Source organism: Lepidochelys olivacea (assembly GCF_965140295.1).
Source record: "Lepidochelys olivacea isolate rLepOli2 genome assembly, chromosome: 3".
In the NCBI taxonomy this organism is placed as follows: Eukaryota; Metazoa; Chordata; order Testudines; family Cheloniidae; genus Lepidochelys; species Lepidochelys olivacea.
The window spans coordinates 97,864,626-97,882,965 of record NC_140413.1 but is presented as its reverse complement, the minus strand read 5'-3'; the positions used below and the strand labels follow the sequence as shown (position 1 = coordinate 97,882,965).

The 18,340-nt window shown below is 45.3% G+C and overlaps 1 protein-coding gene across 2 annotated transcripts in view; it reads right to left on the bottom strand.

Moving 5' to 3' along the window:
- RSPO3 (R-spondin 3) overlaps nt 1-18,340 on the bottom strand; it is an 87,515-nt gene that overhangs the window by 38,871 nt on the left and 30,304 nt on the right. For both annotated transcript variants that reach the window (XM_084622985.1, XM_084622986.1), the window contains 2 exons: nt 5,828-6,019; nt 258-404 (listed from right to left, as the gene is read on the bottom strand). In XM_084622985.1, coding sequence (XP_084479111.1) covers nt 258-404; nt 5,828-6,019 — 339 coding nt within the window. The remainder of the gene's footprint in view (nt 1-257; nt 405-5,827; nt 6,020-18,340) is intronic.

Sequence of the window (18,340 nt, the reverse complement as noted above, 5' to 3'; positions counted from 1 at the left end):
TCATCAGAGGGCAATGGATTGTTCTGAAGGGGCCAGGGGCAGATTCAGAAAACGTCTTGAAGACATGGCACTGGAGAACACTTCTTGTGACTGAACCTTTCTTAAAAATAATTCAGATGCAGTGTTGGGTTTCCTGTTCCTAACTCTGAACCTATTCCTGCAAGTCCTCCCCTTGTGCAGACTCCTTGTCTGGTCAATAGGAGTTCCACACTTGCAGGGCTTGCAGGGTTGGGCCTTAGGCTAGAGACTCTACTCACCAATACTGGTGCACTCCATCGTGTGATTGTTGGGTTCCAGCCCCTCAGGGCAGTTTTCAAGGCACTTTCCGTTGTGTAAGTAAAACCCACTTTTACACTTTGTGCAGAAATTTTTGGTGAAGCAGGTATCACAGTCAGCTTTACATTCTGTAATACAAAACAGGAAGAGTTATAACCTGTGTCACTTTCACTCACCCCAGTTAGACACAAAGTCCCTGATTTGCACGTATGCTGTAGTTTAGGTTTACGCTTTATGCCACTCTGGCAATGTACAAGGGCCTTCCAGTGAGAATATATTTTATTCATATCCATGTGAAGTCCCCATTACACTGTGGGAAATGAGAATGAGAATTCGGCCAACAATGCTGCATTCAAAACTGTGTTGCACTTTGGGTAGTCATTGAGAACTGTGCAAACTTGGTGCACAATGCCATCAGATCAGAACTGTAACATGACATCCACATTGCACTTCCATCGCACAGGGGTAAACGACTAGCTAAAATGCAAGGCAGGTCCATCAAGTATATCTCCATTCATTCAGGAAGAGTTAAAAACATATTTCAGAATTCTTTATCTTTTCATATTGATTGATTTCTGCTCCATTACTTTTTGTTGCAGTCCCACAGCATTTTCCATAATTACTATGTTTATATATCATTCATACAGGATAGAAGCTAGCTACCAGACATGGATTTTTAACAATATGGTAAAACTTGTATATGTATGTATACACACACACACACTATTGTGCAAGTGATATACAAAGGACATGGTTACATTTACTCTAGATTTAGAGTAGCAGCCATGTTAGTCTGTATCTGCAAAAAGAACAGGAGTACTTGTGGCACCTTAGAGACTAACAAATTTAATAGAGCATAAGCTTTCGTGGGATACAGCTCACTTCATCGGATGCATAGAATGGAACATATAGTAAGAAGATTTTGTATATATATTACACACACACAGACAGAGAGAGAGAGAGAGAAGGTGGAAGTTGCCATACAAACTGTAAGAGGCTAATTAAGATGAGCTATTATCAGCAGGAGAAAAAAAGACAAACCCTTTTGTAGTGATAATCAAGATGACCCATTTAGACAGTTGACAAGAAGGTGTGAGGATACTTAACATAGGGAAATAGATTCAATATGTGTAATGACCCAGCCACTCCCAGTCTCTATTCAAACCCAAGTTAATGGTATCTTGTTTGCTGAGCTTGAATTAATATGCAGTTTCTCATTGGAGTCTGTTTTTGAAGCTTTTCTGTTGCAAAATTGTCACCCTTAAATCTTTTACTGAGTGGCCAGAGAGGTTGAAGTGTTCTCCTACTGGATTTTGAATGTTATGATTCCTGATGTCAGATTTGTGTCCATTTATTCTTTTGCGTAGAGACGGTCCGGTTTGGCCAATGTACATGGCAGAGGGGCATTGCTGGCACATGATGGCATATATCCCATTGGTAGATGTGCAGGTGAATGAGCCCCTGATGGTGTGGCTAATGTGATTAGGTCCTATGATGGTGTCACTTGAATAGATATGTGGTCAGGGTTGGCATCGGGCTTTGTTGCAAGGATAGGTTCCTGGGTTAGTGTTTTTGGTGTGTGGTTGCTCGTGAGTATTTGCTTCAGGTTGGGGGGCTGTCTGTAAGCAAGGACTGGTCTGTCTCCCAAGATCTGTGAGAGTGAGAGATCATTTTTCAGGATAGGTTGTAAATCTTTGATGATGCGCTGGAGAGGTTTTAGTTGGGGGCTGAAGGTAATAGCAAGTGCGTTCTGTTATTTTCTTTGTTGGGTCTGTCCTGTAGTAGGTGACTTCTGGGTACTCTTCTGGCTCTGCCAATCTGTTTTTTCACTTCAGCAGGTGGGTATTGTAGTTTTAAGAATGTTTGATAGAGATCTTGTAGGTGTTCATCTCTGTCTGAGGGATTGGAGCAAATGTGGTTGTATCTTAGAGCATGGCTGTAGACAACGGATCGTGTGGTGTGTCCTGGATGTATGTATCTATCTATATGTTCCATTCTATGCATCCGATGAAGTGAGCTGTAGCCCACGAAAGCTTATGCTCTAATAAATTTGTTAGTCTCTGAGGTGCCACAAGTACTCCTGTTCTGTTTACTCTAGAGATATTGTTAGAGAAAAGTGCACAATCATTTGAAGTTATTTAGTGGCTCGGAGGTTATATGAATATAGGATTATGCTCCAGCATCCATTCATCAAGAAGTAAGGAGAATTACTTAGCTATAATTCCTGTTGTTTTATTTAGTCACCTAGGTGGCTAGTAAATAAAGGAAAGGAGGACTTGTGGCACCTTAGAGACTAACAAATGTATTTGAGCATAAGCTTTCGTGAGCTACAGCTCACTTCATCAGATGCATTCAGTGGAAAATACAGTGGGGAGATTTATATACACAGAAAACATGAAACAATGGGTGTTACCATACACACTGTAACAAGAGAGTGATCGCTTAAGGTGAGCTATTACCAGCAGGAGAGCGGGGGGTGGGGGGGAACCTTTTGTAGTGATAATCAAGGTGGGCCATTTCCAGCAGTTGACAAGAACGTCTGAGGAACAGCGAGGGGGAGAATAAATATGGGAAAATAGTTTTACTTTGTGTAATGATCCATCCACTCCCAGTCTTTATTCAAGCCTAAGTTAATTGTATCCAGTTTGCAAATTAATTCCAATTCGGCAGTCTCTCGTTGGAGTCTGTTTTTGAAGTTTTTTTGTTGAAGAATTTCCACTTTTAGGTCTGTAATCGAGTGACCAGAGAGATTGAAGTGTTCTTTGACTGGTTTTTGAATGTTATAATTCTTGACGTCTGATTTGTGTCCATTTATTCTTTTACGTAGAGACTGCCCATGGCAGAATGTACATGGCAGAGGGGCATTGCTGGCACACGATGGCATATATCACATTGGTAGATATGCAGGTGAACGAGCCTCTGATAGTGTGGCTGATGTGATTAGGCCCTATGATGGTGTCCCCTGAATAGATATGTGGACACAGTTGGCAACGGGCTTTGTTGCAAGGATAGGTTCCTGGGTTAGTGGTTCTGCTGGTGAGTATTTGCTTCAGGTTGGGGGGCTGTCTGTAAGCAAGGACTGGCCTGTCTCCCAAGATCTGTGAGAGTGATGGGTCGTCCTTCAGGAAAGGTTGTAGATCCTTGATGATGCATTGGAGAGGTTTTAGTTGGGGGCTGAAGGTGATGGCTAGTGGCGTTCTGTTATTTTCTTTGTTGGGCCTGTCCTGTAGTAGGTAACTTCTGGGTACTCTTCTGGCTCTGTCAATCTGGTTCTTCACTTCAGCAGGTGGGTACTGTAGTTGTAAGAATGCTTGATAGAGATCTTGTAGGTTTTGTCTCTGTCTGAGGGGTTGGAGCAGATGTGGTTGTATCGTAGAGCTTTAGCTGTAGACAATGGATCGTGTGGTGTGGTGTGGATGAAAGCTGGAGGCATGTAGGTAGGCATAGCAGTCAGTAGGTTTCTGGTATAGGGTGGTGTTTATGTGACTACGGTGCTAATAAGCGATGGTGTCCAGGAAGTGGAGCTCTTGTGTGGACTGGTCCAGGCTGAGGTTGATGGTAAGATGGAAATTGCTGAAATCATGGTGGAATTCCTCAAGGGCTTCTTTTCCATGGTTCCAGATGATGAAGATGTCATCAGTGTAGCGCAAGTAGAGTAGGGGCATTAGGGGACAAGAGCTGAGGAAGCGTTGTTCTAAGTCAGCCATAAAAATGTTGGCATACTGTGGGGCCATGCGGGTACACATAGCAGTGCCGCTGATTTGAAGGTATACATTGTCCCCAAATGTGAAATAGTTATGGGTGAGGACAAAGTCACAAAGTTCAGCCACCAGGTTTGCCGTGACATTATCAGGGATACTGTTCCTGACGGCTTGTAGTCCATCTTTGTGTGGAATGTTGGTGTAGAGGGCTTCTACATTCATAGTGGCTAGGATGGTGTTTTCAGGAAGATCACCGATGGATTGTAGTTTCCTCAAGAAGTCAGTGGTGTCTCGAAGGTAGCTAGGAGTGCTGGTAGCGTAGGGCCTGAGGAGGGAGTCTACATAGCCAGACAATCCTGCTGTCAGGGTGCCAATGCCTGACATGATGGGGCGTCCAGGATTTCCAGGTTTATGGATCTTGGGTAGCAGATAGAATACCCCGGTCGGGGTTCCAGGGGTGTGTCTGTGTGGATTTGTTCTTGTGCTTTTTCAGGGAGTTTCTTGAGCAAATGCTGTAGTTTCTTTTGGTAACCCTCAGTGGGATCAGAGAGTAATGGCTTGTAGAAAGTGGTGTTGGAGAGCTGCTGAGCAGCCTCTTGTTCATATTCCGACTTATTCATGATGACGACAGCACCTCCTTTGTCAGCCTTTTTGATTATGATGTCAGAGTTGTTTCTGAGGCTGTGGATGGCATTGTGTTCTGCACAGCTGAGGTTATGGGGCAAGTGATGCTGCTTTTCCACAATTTCAGCCCATGTACGTCGGCGGAAGCACTCTATGTAGAAGTCCAGTCTGTTGTTTCGACCTTCAGGAGGAGTCCACCCAGAATCCTTCTTTTTGTAGACTTGGTAGGAAGCTCTCTGTGGGTTAGTATGTTGTTCAGAGGTGTGTTGGAAATATTCCTTGAGTTGGAGATGTCGAAAATAGGATTCTAGGTCACCACAGAACTGTATCATGTTCGTGGGGGTAGAGGGGCAGAAGGAGAGGCCCCAAGATAGGACAGATTCTTCTGCTGGGCTAAGAGTATAGTTGGACAGATTAACAATATTGCTGGGTGGATTAAGGGAACCACTGTTGTGGCCCCTTGTGCCATGTAGTCGTTTAGTTGGTCAAAAAAGGGTTTTTCTCCGGGTTTTTGTTTCGAATTTCAAAATGTCAAAATTCAAAAAGTATTGAAGGGTAGGAGGAAGGAAGAGATGTAAGTTAGGCATCTAACCCCACTGAAAGTAAATGACAGTTCAGCATCTCCCCATAGATGGGCAGTTGACCAGAACATAGTAACACGCTCAAATCGCAAACACAGCATCGTGGTTATGCTGTGCATAGTGTATAGTTACAGAGAGGTCATACAAAGGAGCTCTGGAAGCCTCACTGTGGAGCAGTATTCCTCAGTATCCATCTCTATCTCACTGGGGAACAGCAGGCAGGCTGGGGGACTGAAGAGAGCATTGCCAATGAGTTTATAAACAGCTTGGACCTCGTGGTCACAGGTTCCACGCAGTGCAGTTGCGGTGGCCCATGTCTGCTGCTACAGCCATTGAGCTGTAGCTGTGGCACTGGTGGACTATACGGGTATCCTCTGAATGAGGATGCAGGAGAGGAGTCCATCCCCAGTGCCTGGATAGGTCATCCATACACAAAGTTTTTACTTAAGCTTTGCCCAGGTAATGTGAATTTCAGTCTAAACTTCCACTCAGGTGAATATTAATTGTACCAGAATAAAAAGGCTGAACAAACTAAAGAATCTAATATTTAACTTCCTTGATTCATAGGGATACACAATATGAGGGTTAGTCTCCTATCAGAAATAGAAAATAGACAGGTACAGCGTTGCTTTCCCCAGCACTTACTTGTACACTTATTTATTTCTGGATACCGCGTTCCAAAGTATCCACTTGGACATGAAGAAAGACATACTCCGATCTGTTTCATGCCAATCCTCTCCAGAACAAAAAAGAGTCTGGGTTTGCATGACAAGCATCCATTGTAGTCGGAACATGTGGCACACCCTCCTTGACAACCCTGGCTCACATTGGGATGCACTGAAAAGACAAGTTATTTTAAAAAGGAGAAAAGAGATTAGACAAGCCAGTGGCATGATGATGCCTCTGTACTCTGAGTGCTGTGTTGAAATCTTATGTGAAAGCCTTCAAGGGCTGGTTCATTTTTGCTTCCGTCTCTTACAACCTGACGTTTTGTTTCAATTATATTCTTAGTTGCCTTCATACACATTAAAATGGGAAGCTCAGATGATATGTTCCTACCTTGCAAGAATAACTAACAGTAAATTACATCTGAAATTGATTGTGGTACAGTAGCACCTTGGGGAATAATCAGGATTTTCTCTCAGTAGCAATGGCTTTACTGACAGTGCTTGTGTAGGCCTTGTATGTAGGACAACAGAGCAAAAATAAATAGATTGTGCATTAATTTACCTGTGCTTTTTATTTCATAGTTAGATGATAAAAAATACCCTACCCTAGTCTGTAATTTCCTTTATTGTTTAAGAATCTTTTTGAATAGAATTCTGCTGTATGGGAATGTGGCGGTTTTAGATCTGATGCAAAATTGCCTTGATAAGAAGATACGAAGAACCATCCTGCTCACTTTCATTTTTTCCCTGGAATGTTCACTCTGGCATGTTTAATCTCTAGCAATTACAACCTGATGTTCGGACTTAACTGTGACATTTAGACTACCCCCATCCCAGCATGGAACAGAGGTAGGAGTTATACTCCACTTTCAATTGTATCCTTCTATTTCTTCAGAGAGAAAAAAACTGTATTGCCTCTTACTATAGAGACATACACTGGTTTACTCTGCTTAAAAATAGTTCGTTCTTGCTGTACTTACATGCACCAGTTGTTTTTAAAGTAGATAATAGGAAGGTATTGTAACATACCTTTTCAGTATTAGAGATGTCAGCGAAATATTTCTCAGTGTGATACAGGGTAACAGTGTGGGGGGGTGGGGGGACACGGCACTGTGCATCCTTCAACAGTTTAAAACAAGGGTCGACAACATTCAGCACGTGGCCCATCAGGATAATCCACTGGCGGGCTGTGAGACAATTTGTTTCCGTTGACTGTCCACAGGCATGGCCGCCTGCAGCTCTCAGTGACTGCGGTTTGCCATTCCCGGAGCTGTGGGAAGCGGTGCGGGCTGTAGGGATGTACTGGCTGCCACTTCCCACAGCTCGCGTTGGCCGGGAACGACAAACCGCGGCCAGTAGGAGCTGTGAGTGGCCATACCTGCAGACGCTCAGGTAAACAAAAGTGTCTTACAGCCTGCCAAGGGCTTACCCTGAACAAGCCATGAACCAAGTTTGGGAACCACTGATCTAGACCTTTAACCTTATATAAGGAGTTGACCCAGGAACAAACTGTTTAATTTCTCAATATATACAATTTTGATTGGAAAAGATGTTGATAAGAACACACAAGAGAAGCTGGGAGAGGGATTTAAACAAAGAAATTGATCTGCATGAGTGGGTGTCTATAATGGAAAGGAGATATACATATTCTATTTGTGTTGCTCATATAGAAAATTTGTATAAATTACTGTAGAGATGACATCTGACTCCAGTTAAGACCTGTCATATTTTTGCTACTAGGGAGGTGCTCTGTTGGAAGGGTTGTGTGGAAAAGGGAACATACTTGCACATGTGGTGATTGTGTCCAGGACTTAGACAGTTTTGGGACAAAATTATTAAAGCCTCATCTTATGAAAAAAAATGAGATCCCCTGATCGGCTGACTTAATGCTCCAGTAAAAGATTTACCTTTTAAACAGAATGACAAATTTCTTTATTTGTTATTGTTAGGAACTAGACTTTGCAATGCACGTTATTGGAAAAATGTGACTCCTCTTCCTGTGGAGCTGTGGTAGGGTAAAATATGGACTGTCCTTGTGATGGAAAAGCTTTCACGCCAAGTATGTACACAAAAGAAGTGCCAAAAAGAGGCTTGGTATTTAGAAATTTGGTCACCCTGTTTAGCATACTCAGAGGAGGAGGGCTCCCCAGCCCACAAGCCAGAATCTTTATCTGGGTTCTTTGAATATTAACTGATCCTAAATGAGTAACAAGTTATGTTGGATGTTAACATTTTATTGTAACTTTGCCTTAATAAAAAGTTAAAAAAAAAAACCTAAAAGGATACTCCAGAATGTGGTAAAACTTGGGCCTGGTCTACACTAGGGGAGGGGAGGAAGAGGGGGTATCGATCTAAGTTACTCAGCTTCAGCTATGTGAATAACGTAGCTGAAGTTGACGTACTTAGATCTACTTACCCCAGTGTCTTCACTGCGGTAAGTTGATGCTGACGCTCTCCCGTCGACTCCACCTGCGCCTCTCGCCCTAGTGGAGTACCAGTGTTGACGGGAGAGCACTCAGCGGTCGATTTATTGCGTCTAGACTAGACGTGATAAATTGACCCCCGCTGGATCGATCACTGCCCATCGATCCAGCGGGCAATGTAGACATGCCTTGGTCTCCTCTCCATTCACCTTACCCCCTGCGTGTGCTACCCTGGTCAGTGGTCTATGTGCGAAGGAGAGCGCAGCCCCTGCTGGACTGGTATGTCCCCTCCAGCACACTGGGGTGGCGAGTGAGTAGACAGGAAGTTGGCAGAGCTTAGGCTCTGATACACCCCTTTTCCTCCAAAGCACTGACCAATATAGCTGAGCTGGCATGGGAGCGGGGAAATAATCAACACTAGGTATAAAACTGGCAGATTACTTTTCCCCTGGAGCAACAGGATAACGAGGGACTAGACCCCTTAGTCACAGTCTAGTTCCTGGTCTGCTTCTGGGACTGTGAAACTAAGCGCTGCCCCTTACTCTGCCTCTGTGGTAAAGCCGCAGTTGAATGCTTAGGGAGACCTCACACCATCACTCTTAGTGGTAGCTTTACTCCTCTTGGGGACTGGTAGCTTTGCTCCTCTTGTCCAGACAGGGTAACTGCAGCACAGCAGAGTGACTTGCCACAGGAAAGCTGGGAAACAGAATCCTAATGTGCGACAACCTGATCACAATGCCGTTGACACAAACATTGTTTTAAATCTCTATCTGTAGTTAAGTCAGCTGTAAAAATGAGCAAATAATGCATACCCGCCTTGGAAAGTGCTTTGAGATCTACAGGTGAAAAAGCGCTATGTGAGTGCAAAGCATTGTTAGAAGCCACAATGTTCAGCTATGATGACTAAGGCACAGAGAGATCCAATGTCTTGGCTGAGAGGTGCTGTGGCCTAGTTTGTTAGGGACTAGCTGCAGAGCTAAGAGATTTGGGTTTTAGCCTTGTAGACCAGTCCAAGAAATGTTCTTTTGTGAAACCACATGGCATCTGGTGCAAACTAATTCATTCCAAAGGCAAAACAGAAAAGGAGGGGGGGGAAGAAAACCCATACTCCTCAGAGTTATCTTTATGAGCCAGAATAAAAGTAATGCAGGGCAGAGAGAAATGCATCCACTAGAGGCAGGAGCATGCTCTCATCTCCCCTTCAGTCTGAACATAGGTTAGTTTGACCATTTACTAAAATCCTGCACCCTCAAGGAAGGAACATGGGATGAAATATCCACAGTAGGTGAAGAGGCAGAGATTCAAATTCTGCCTCAAGCCCACCCACTTGTGTACTGAGGCAGAATCTGACCCTCTGTTTTTTAACTGCTTGTGAACTATTCAGCTTCTCTTCTTAGTTTAGAGCCCTTTTGCCTTTGAGGGCTTTTTTAAGATGTGCAAGATGTTTGTTCAGATGATAATTCTGAGTATCATTAGCAAATAAAATCACTAGGATTTCCCTTTTTCATAGTATTTTCCAAAGCTGTACTCTGGAAACAGTGAGTTGAAATAATAGAGAGTTAAGGACAAGAAATTTAATCCTAATTTTAAATGATAAGTGGAGATGTCAATGTGCAGCAACTAAAACTTGAAAAACAAAAAAGATTTTTAAACTAGACAGATAACATTTGCAAATAATTTTTTACATCTTGCCCATAATTTGATTTGCCATTTGATTTTACAGATATATGGAATCTAGCAACCTCCATCCCCACCCCCTGATTAGATAGATAGAATTTGGGTGGGATTATGGCCTAGTGATTGGAAGAAAAGGCCAGAAGTTAGAATTTCTATATTCTTTTCCTGTTCTCTGAGTTGATTTGGAATGTAGCCTGGGACAAATCAGTTAGTCTCTCTGCCCTTCCGTTTACTGAGCCTATCATCTTCAACTCCAAGATGTAAACGTAGAGACCAGCTCCTAAAATGGACATGCTGTAGAAGTGAGTCCCAATCCCCACTAAGGAGACATGGTTACTCATGGCTTCCTGGACCAATAACTCTCATGTGAGGCAAATGTTAAATTTTATCAGTCACAAGTAATCCATAATGGACCAGATCCCGCATCAAGTCATAAAGCTAGAGGATTCTGTAAGATGGAATCCTCCATGTAGCTCTTCTCTAGAGAAGCTAATGAGCTCCATATAAACCAAACCTCAAACTTGACCACATCTGTTGAAACTCTAGTAACTCTTACTTGGAAAGGAGATGTAGTCACAAAAATAAAATAGTTCTGTCTGGAGATCCCCTTGTTCAAGATAAACTCTCTCCTTCCTCTCCACAATCCACAGGCAATTGAAGATTTCCTCCTAAAGAGGATGGGATAGGAGGGGTCTGTTCCTCAGAGTCAAAGGACTTGCTTGACTTTAGTCTTACTTCAGACCATTGCTGCCTTCCATGGTGCAAAGCATAGGGTGTACAGTCTCAAGACTACTAAAATAGTTTCACAAAGAGATCCCAAAAGGATGGGGGAAAATCTCCTCAGATACCTGTCTGGCTTGACAGAGCATTTCCTCCCAAGAGGCACTCTGCATCTGAAGGCAAAGAAACGAACTGCTTTTGCACATCAAGTGTCAGCTGGTCCAAAGAGCAACAGAAACGTCAGTCTGGGATTGCACCACAGCCTCGAAAAGTATCCATGACCATTTTATAGCGGTATCAACCAACAAGCAGGCCTTCATCACACATGGCCAAGAATTCACTGGGGAATGCCTCAGCATTATTAAATGCATCTGGCACAATAAGCCTGATCATTAGATATGCTGGCTGCCAGAAACATTCCCCCTCAATTTGGTTAGAAACAGGATCAACAGACTGTAAAACCTCAACAAGGGGGTGAAGAGAGTTTAATTCTACTGACTAGCATCTTCAGCACAGGAGAAATAATCCTCGAATCAGCCACAGGAACCACAAACGGCTCTCATTCCAGGGAGTTTTGTAAATAAACTGAAAAATTCTTTGCATGGAGATGGAATGAAAGTTGTTGAAGTTGTTGTTTTCCCATACACACTGCATATCTCCATCAAAATTCAGGGATATGGGAAATTCAGGCAGTGCAGGGGCTGAAGTAGATCGACAAGGTAAAGCTACATTACTAGATTAAGTAAAAGATTGTTCTGACAACCCAGGTCAAAAACCATCTTCCCTACATAAAGCAGTAATATTAGAAGAGTCCTTCAAATCACCCACAGATCTCACTGTCATAGGTAGCTGTATTTGTTTCCAAATCCCTATCTGACCCCTATCCCTCAAGAGAAGAGGGCCCATAAATCTTTCCTGAGCGTAACAGACTGCAGCTGGTCTATTACCTCCCCTTATTTCTAAACAAGATGGACTATAATATAAAAGGCAGTGTGGAATTTATAAGCTATTAAAATAAGGAAGACCCAGCAATTACATGACCAATGTCACCACCAGCCAAAATCCAGTCAGTTCATATCTCTCAGCTACTAGTAGGGAAAGTGTTCATGCTAAGCAAGGTAAAAAAGAGGAAGGGAAAAATTTATGCAATGTATTTGTAGCTATGTTGGTCCTAGGATACTAGAGAAACATGGTGGATAAGATAATATCTTTTATTGGACCAAATTTGTTGGTGAGAGACAAGCTTCCAAGCTTACACGGAGCCCTTCATCAGATCAGGGAAAAATGTAAGTCTTAATAGGCACCAAAATGACTGTCTTCGTATTCTGAGGGTGTCCCTTTAATGGCCTAATCCTGCAAGATGAAGATCCCTTTTTGGCCTTATGTAAGGGGACTGTTGCCCCCTTACTAACATTCAGTGGGGGTGTTTTGGTTGGCTAGCTCCCAGTACTGAAAGGGGAAGGGTCTATGGGAAACCAGGACCCTGAGACTGATAGTCCCCAGAAACAATGGGGAGAGGCCAATGCTCCAGGTCAGCCTGAATGACAGGGCGGGCAGGCTAATCAGGGAGTCAGGAGGCCAGGGAGGTCCCGTCCTCCGTGTGAGCTGGATTTGACTGGGTCAGACAGAGTGGGGCCGAGCTAAGGAGAAAACAAGGGCCCGAGCTAAGCTGGGGAGCAGAGCTGTGCCAGATCCAGAGGGACCAGAAAAGCAGCCCAGAGAGAGCACACCCTGTCCTGGGAGCAGAGCTGCAGCCCCAAAGCCAGAGGCACAGCCTAGAGAGAGCAGACTTGCCCTGGGAGCAGAGCTGCAGCAACCAGAGCCAGAGGGGCCAGAAAAGCAGCCCAGGAAGCAGGTCAGTGCTGGGAGCAGAAGCAGCCTGCAGAGCAGACCTGTCCTGGGAGCAGAGCTGTAGCAACCAGAGGCAGAGGGGCCAAAGAAGCAGCCCAGGGAGCTGGAGGCAGAGCAGCAGCAGCACTGAGACCGAGTGGTGCAGCTGGGGCTGGAGCAGTCTGGAGCTGGGTGCGGCGAGCAGCTGGGGAGGGAGGGAGACGCTGGACACCAGGCCCAGCACAGGGAGACGCCTCAGCCAAGGGGCTCTGCAGGCCAGGCTTGGATCATAACCCCGACAGGGCGGGGGCGACACTGGGAAGAAGGGTCCTACCACTTAGAGCCTGAGAGCGTGTGGCCACCACCAGAGCAAGTGTGCAACCCACAGCATCCCTGCAGCATCGCCAGGGCCTGAGAAGAAGGCCTGGGATGTACAGGGAACAGACTGTGAACTGCCCGGACATTCCAGAGACACTGTGATGTTCCCTGCCACAGAGTGGGTTGATGTGTTTCCTTTAACCTTTCCCATTTTTCCTTATTCTTTTTAAAATTAATTGTTGATTAAATAACTTGTATTTGCTTTAACTTGTATGTAATGGTCAGAGAACTGCCCAGTGCAGAGAGAGTACCCCAGAGAGGGGACATCCTAGCCCCTGTCCTTGCTGACCACAGCAGGGTTGGGGGTCGAGCCCCCCAGGAATCCTGGGCCCAGCCTTGTTGGGGTTACGAGGACTCTGCCAGACAGGAGAGTGGAAGGGGAGTCCTCAAGGGCAGGGAGGCCACTGGGTAAAGGAAGTGGGAGCAAGGATTCAAATCCTTTCGCTAGCCCACTTCACCGGGGTAGTGCATGCAGAAGCCAGGAAAGTTCCCTGCTTACACTAGGCCTGCAGCCTTGGGGGTTTCCAGGCCAGAGCTCCCCAGCTCCTCTGGCCTTCCCCCAGCCCTGCTCAACTCCAGGTACCTTCTCAAGCTCCCCAGCAGCCAGGCCCATCTCCCTCCACAGCTAGAGGAGACTGTCTGTTCCTGCCCCACTGCCCTCTTCTAAGGGCCAGCTGAGTCCTGGGTTGTGGCCACAGCTGAGCCTGCTTCCCCCAATCAGCCTGGGAACTGCTTGCTTCCAGCCACAGCCCTCTCCTGGACTGTTTTAAGCCCTTCAAGGCAGGAGCGGGTGGCCACTCTGCTACACACCCTTGCACAGTTCAAAGGTGCACATATCTCAAGTGCTTATATACGAATGCACAAAGCCTTGGAAACAAGCAGGGAGAACTGGAGGTTCTGGTGATGTCAAGGAATTATGACGTGATTGGAATAACAGAGACTTGGTGGGATAACTCACATGATTGGAGTACTGTCATGGATGGTCATAAACTATTCAGGAAGGACAGGCAGGGCAGAAAAGGTGGGGGAGTAGCACTGTATGTAAGGGAGCAGTATGACTGCTCAGAGCTCCGGTACGAAACTGCAGAAAAACCTGAGTGTCTCTGGATTAAGTTTAGAAGTGTGAGCAACAAGAGTGATGTAGTTGTGGGAGTCTGCTATAGACCACTGGACCAGGGGGATGAGGTGGATGAGGCTTTCTTCCGGCAACTCGCAGAAGCTACTAGATCGCACGCCCTGGTTCTCATGGGTGACTTTAATTTTCCTGATATCTGCTGGGAGAGCAATACAGCAGTGCATAGACAATCCAGGAAGTTTTTGGAAAGCATAGGGGACAATTTCCTGATGCAAGTGCTAGACGAGCCAACTGGGGGGGGGGGGAGAGCTTTTCTTGACCTGCTGTTCACAAACAGGGAAGAATTAGTGGGGCAAGCAAAAGTGGACGGGAATCTGGGAGGCAGTGACCATGAGTTGGTTGAGTTCAGGATCCTGCACAGGGAAGAAAGGTAAGCAGCAGGATATGGACCCTGGACTTCAGGAAAGCAGACTTCGTCTCCCTCAGGAAACGGATGGGTAGGATCCCCTGGGGGACTAACATGAAGGGGAAAGGAGTCCAGGAGAGCTGGCTGTATTTCAAGGAATCCCTGTTGAGGTTACAGGGACAAACCATCCCGATGAGTCGAAAGAATAGTAAATATGGCAGGCGACCAGCTTGGCTTAACGGTGAAATCCTAGCGGATCTTAAACATAAAAAAGAAGCTTACAAGAAGTGGAAGGTTGGACATATGACCAGGGAAGAGTATAAAAATATTGCTCGGGCATGTAGGAATGAAATCAGGAGGGCCAAATCGCACCTGGAGCTGCAGCTAGCAAGAGATGTCAAGAGTAATAAGAAGGGTTTCTTCAGGTATGTTAACAACAAGAAGAAAGCCAAGGAAAGTGTGGGCCCCTTACTGAATGAGGGAGGCAACCTAGTGACAGAGGATGTGGAAAAAGCTAATGTACTCAATGCTTTTTTTGCCTCTGTCTTCACTAACAAGGACAGCTCCCAGACTGCTGCACTGGGCATCACAACTTGGGGAGTAGATGGCCAGCCCTCTGTGGAGAAAGAGGTGGTTAGGAACTACTTAGAAAAGCTGGACGTGCACAAGTCCATGGGGCCGGACGAGTTGCATCCGAGAGTGCTAAAGGAATTGGCGGCTGTGATTGCAGAGCCATTGGTCGTTATCTTTGAAAACTCATGGCGAACGGGGGAAGTCCCAGATGACTGGAAAAAGGCTAATGTAGTGCCAATCTTTAAAAAAGGGAAGAAGGAGGATCCTGGGAACTACAGGCCAGTCAGGCTCACCTCAGTCCCCGGAAAAATCATGGAGCAGGTCCTCAAAGAATCAATCCTGAAGCACTTACATGAGAGGAAAGTGATCAGGAACAGTCAGCATGGATTCACCAAGGGAAGGTCATGTCTGACTAATCTAATCGCCTTCTATGATGAGATTACTGGTTCTGTGGATGAAGGGAAAGCAGTGGATGTATTGTTTCTTGACTTTAGCAAAGCTTTTGACACGGTCTCCCACAGTATTCTTGTCAGCAAGTTACAGAAGTATGGGCTGGATGAATGCACTATAAGGTGGGTAGAAAGTTGGCTAGATTGTCGGGCTCAACGGGTAGTGATCAATGGCTCCATGTCTAGTTGGCAGCCGGTGTCAAGTGGAGTGCCCCAGGGGTCGGTCCTGGGGCCGGTTTTGTTCAATATCTTCATAAATGATCTGGAGGATGGTGTGGATTGCACTCTCAGCAAATTTGCGGATGATACTAAACTGGGAGGAGTGGTAGATACACTGGAGGGCAGGGATAGGATACAGAGGGATCTAGACAAATTGGAGGATTGGGCCAAAAGAAATCTGATGAGGTTCAATAAGGATAAGTGCAGGGTCCTGCACTTAGGACGGAAGAACCCAATGCACAGCTACAGACTAGGGACCGAATGGCTAGGCAGCAGTTCTGCGGAAAAGGACCTAGGGGTGACAGTGGACGAGAAGCTGGACATGAGTCAGCAGTGTGCCCTTGTTGCCAAGAAGGCCAATGGCATTTTGGGATGTATAAGTAGGGGCATAGCGAGCAGATCGAGGGACGTGATCGTTCCCCTCTATTCGACATTGGTGAGGCCTCATCTGGAGTACTGTGTCCAGTTTTGGGCCCCACACTACAAGAAGGATGTGGATAAATTGGAAAGAGTCCAGCGAAGGGCAACAAAAATGATTAGGGGTCTGGAACACAAGACTTGTGAAGAGAGGCTGAGGGAACTGGGATTGTTTAGTCTGCAGAAGAGAAGAATGAGGGGGGATTTGATAGCTGCTTTCAACTACCTGAGAGGTGGTTCCAGAGAGGATGGTTCTAGACTATTCTCAGTGGTAGAAGAGGACAGGACAAGGAGTAATGGTCTCAAGTTGCAGTGGGGGAGGTTTAGGTTGGATATTAGGAAAAACTTTTTCACTAGGAGGGTGGTGAAACACTGGAATGCGTTGCCTAAGGAGGTGGTGGAATCTCCTTCCTTAGAAGTTTTTACGGTCAGGCTTGACAAAGCCCTGGCTTGGATGATTTAATTGGGGATTGGTCCTGCTTTGAGCAGGGGGTTGGACTAGATGACCTCCTGAGGTCCCTTCCAACCCTGATATTCTATGATTCTATGATTCTATATAAAACTCAAAATGGACCACAGAATGCCATTTGGAGATGTGTCCCCCATCAACCCTCCTTCTCTCCCGGACAAAAGAGAAGGTTTATTTACCTCAACTATGCCTAAACATACTGTATATATACTCGAGACTGAATGTTTTTCTAAAAGATATGTGCTATTTCAAAGAGGAATTCATACAGGGAAATCCTATGGCCTGTGTTATACAGGAGCTGATCACAATAGTTCCTTCTGGCCTTAGAACCTCTGAATCATAAATACACTTTTGGATTCTCTATGTGCCACTAACATTATGCCTGGTATTAAAGACTGCAATTCTGGGAAAGTACCTTTAAGTCAGTGGGGTTGCACAGGTAGAAATGAAAGCAGAGCCTGGCCCCAGAGCTCTGTTTCCTTGGCTGTGACTTTACCCCACTAGAGACTTTTATTGTTGAGTATTGCAGAGATGCTCATTTACTTGCAAGCTGTACAAGGATCACTCGGCTCAGCTTGTCAACATTACACAACTGTAGTAGCATTTGAAAGTTTCCCACATGGTCTTTTGAGACCAGAGCTTTTCTCTCTCCGTTTGTTTCACAAACCACAGAAAGAACAGCAGGAAATAACAGCTTTTACTTGACATGCTGGGGAATAGTGAGAAGGATATAAACAGCAAGAACCCATAGCCCCATATAAAAATTATGATTTTCTACTGCCTCGTTTGCAATCTTAAAAAAATTAATGAGTCATGTAGTCAGCCAGCCCACTGTTTTGGCTTTACTCAACAGATATGTTTTCTATCAATCACCTCTTCCCAATCCTGTGTGTAAATTCTGATCGGTTACCTGGATCAAATATTTAAAGTGAATGGAATAGTGTTTTCTTGTGCAATAATATCCTTACAGGAGTAACATCCTTATAGGATATAGGTAAAAACATCTGTATATTTTCCATACATTATATAATTGTATAATATATTGTATAATAACTATCAGGAGTATGGCTCAGTTAGTGGCACTCTCATCTTTGAAGAAGAAGATTATGGTTATGGGTTAAATTCATATCTCACTCTCACCAATGTAAATAAAAATAAATCTGTTGTTTCTTCAATAGGGTTATCCTGGATTTACCACAGTATATAGTAAATCAGAATCTATCCCATGAATACGTCAACCTTTGAACTTCTATGCCATGGGTGAGGGGTGGCCAAATTTACTAGCTCTCCGAGCCACATATGACAATCGTCAGAAGTTCAAGAGCTGGAGCACATCTGCCGGGACTGGGGGTGTCAGCCCTGCAGGAGGCGCCTGATGGCCCATGGAGCTTCAGCCATGCTCTTCCTGAAGCCACAAGCCCTGAGTCCCCCCTCCCCACAGGGCTGAAGCCCCAAGCCCCCCATTCCCACTGGGCAGAAACCCCTACCCCACCACCCTGCTGCAAGGGTTATTCTTCAGAAAAGGACATGGGGATTACAGTGGACGAGAAGCTGGATATGAGTCAGCACTGTGCCCTTGTTGCCAAGAAGGCCAATGGCATATTGGGCTTTATTAGTAGGAGCATTGCCAGCAGATCAAGGGAAGTGATTATTCTCCTCTATTCGGCACTGGTAAGGCCACACCTGGAGCCTTGTGTCCAGTTTTGGGCCCCCCCACTACAGAAGTGATGTGGACAAATTGGAGGGAGTCCAGCAGAGGGCAACAAAAATGATCAGGGAGCAGGGGCACATGACTTATGAGGAGAGGCTGAGGGAACTGGGGTTATTTAGTCTGCAGAAGAGATGCGTGAGGGG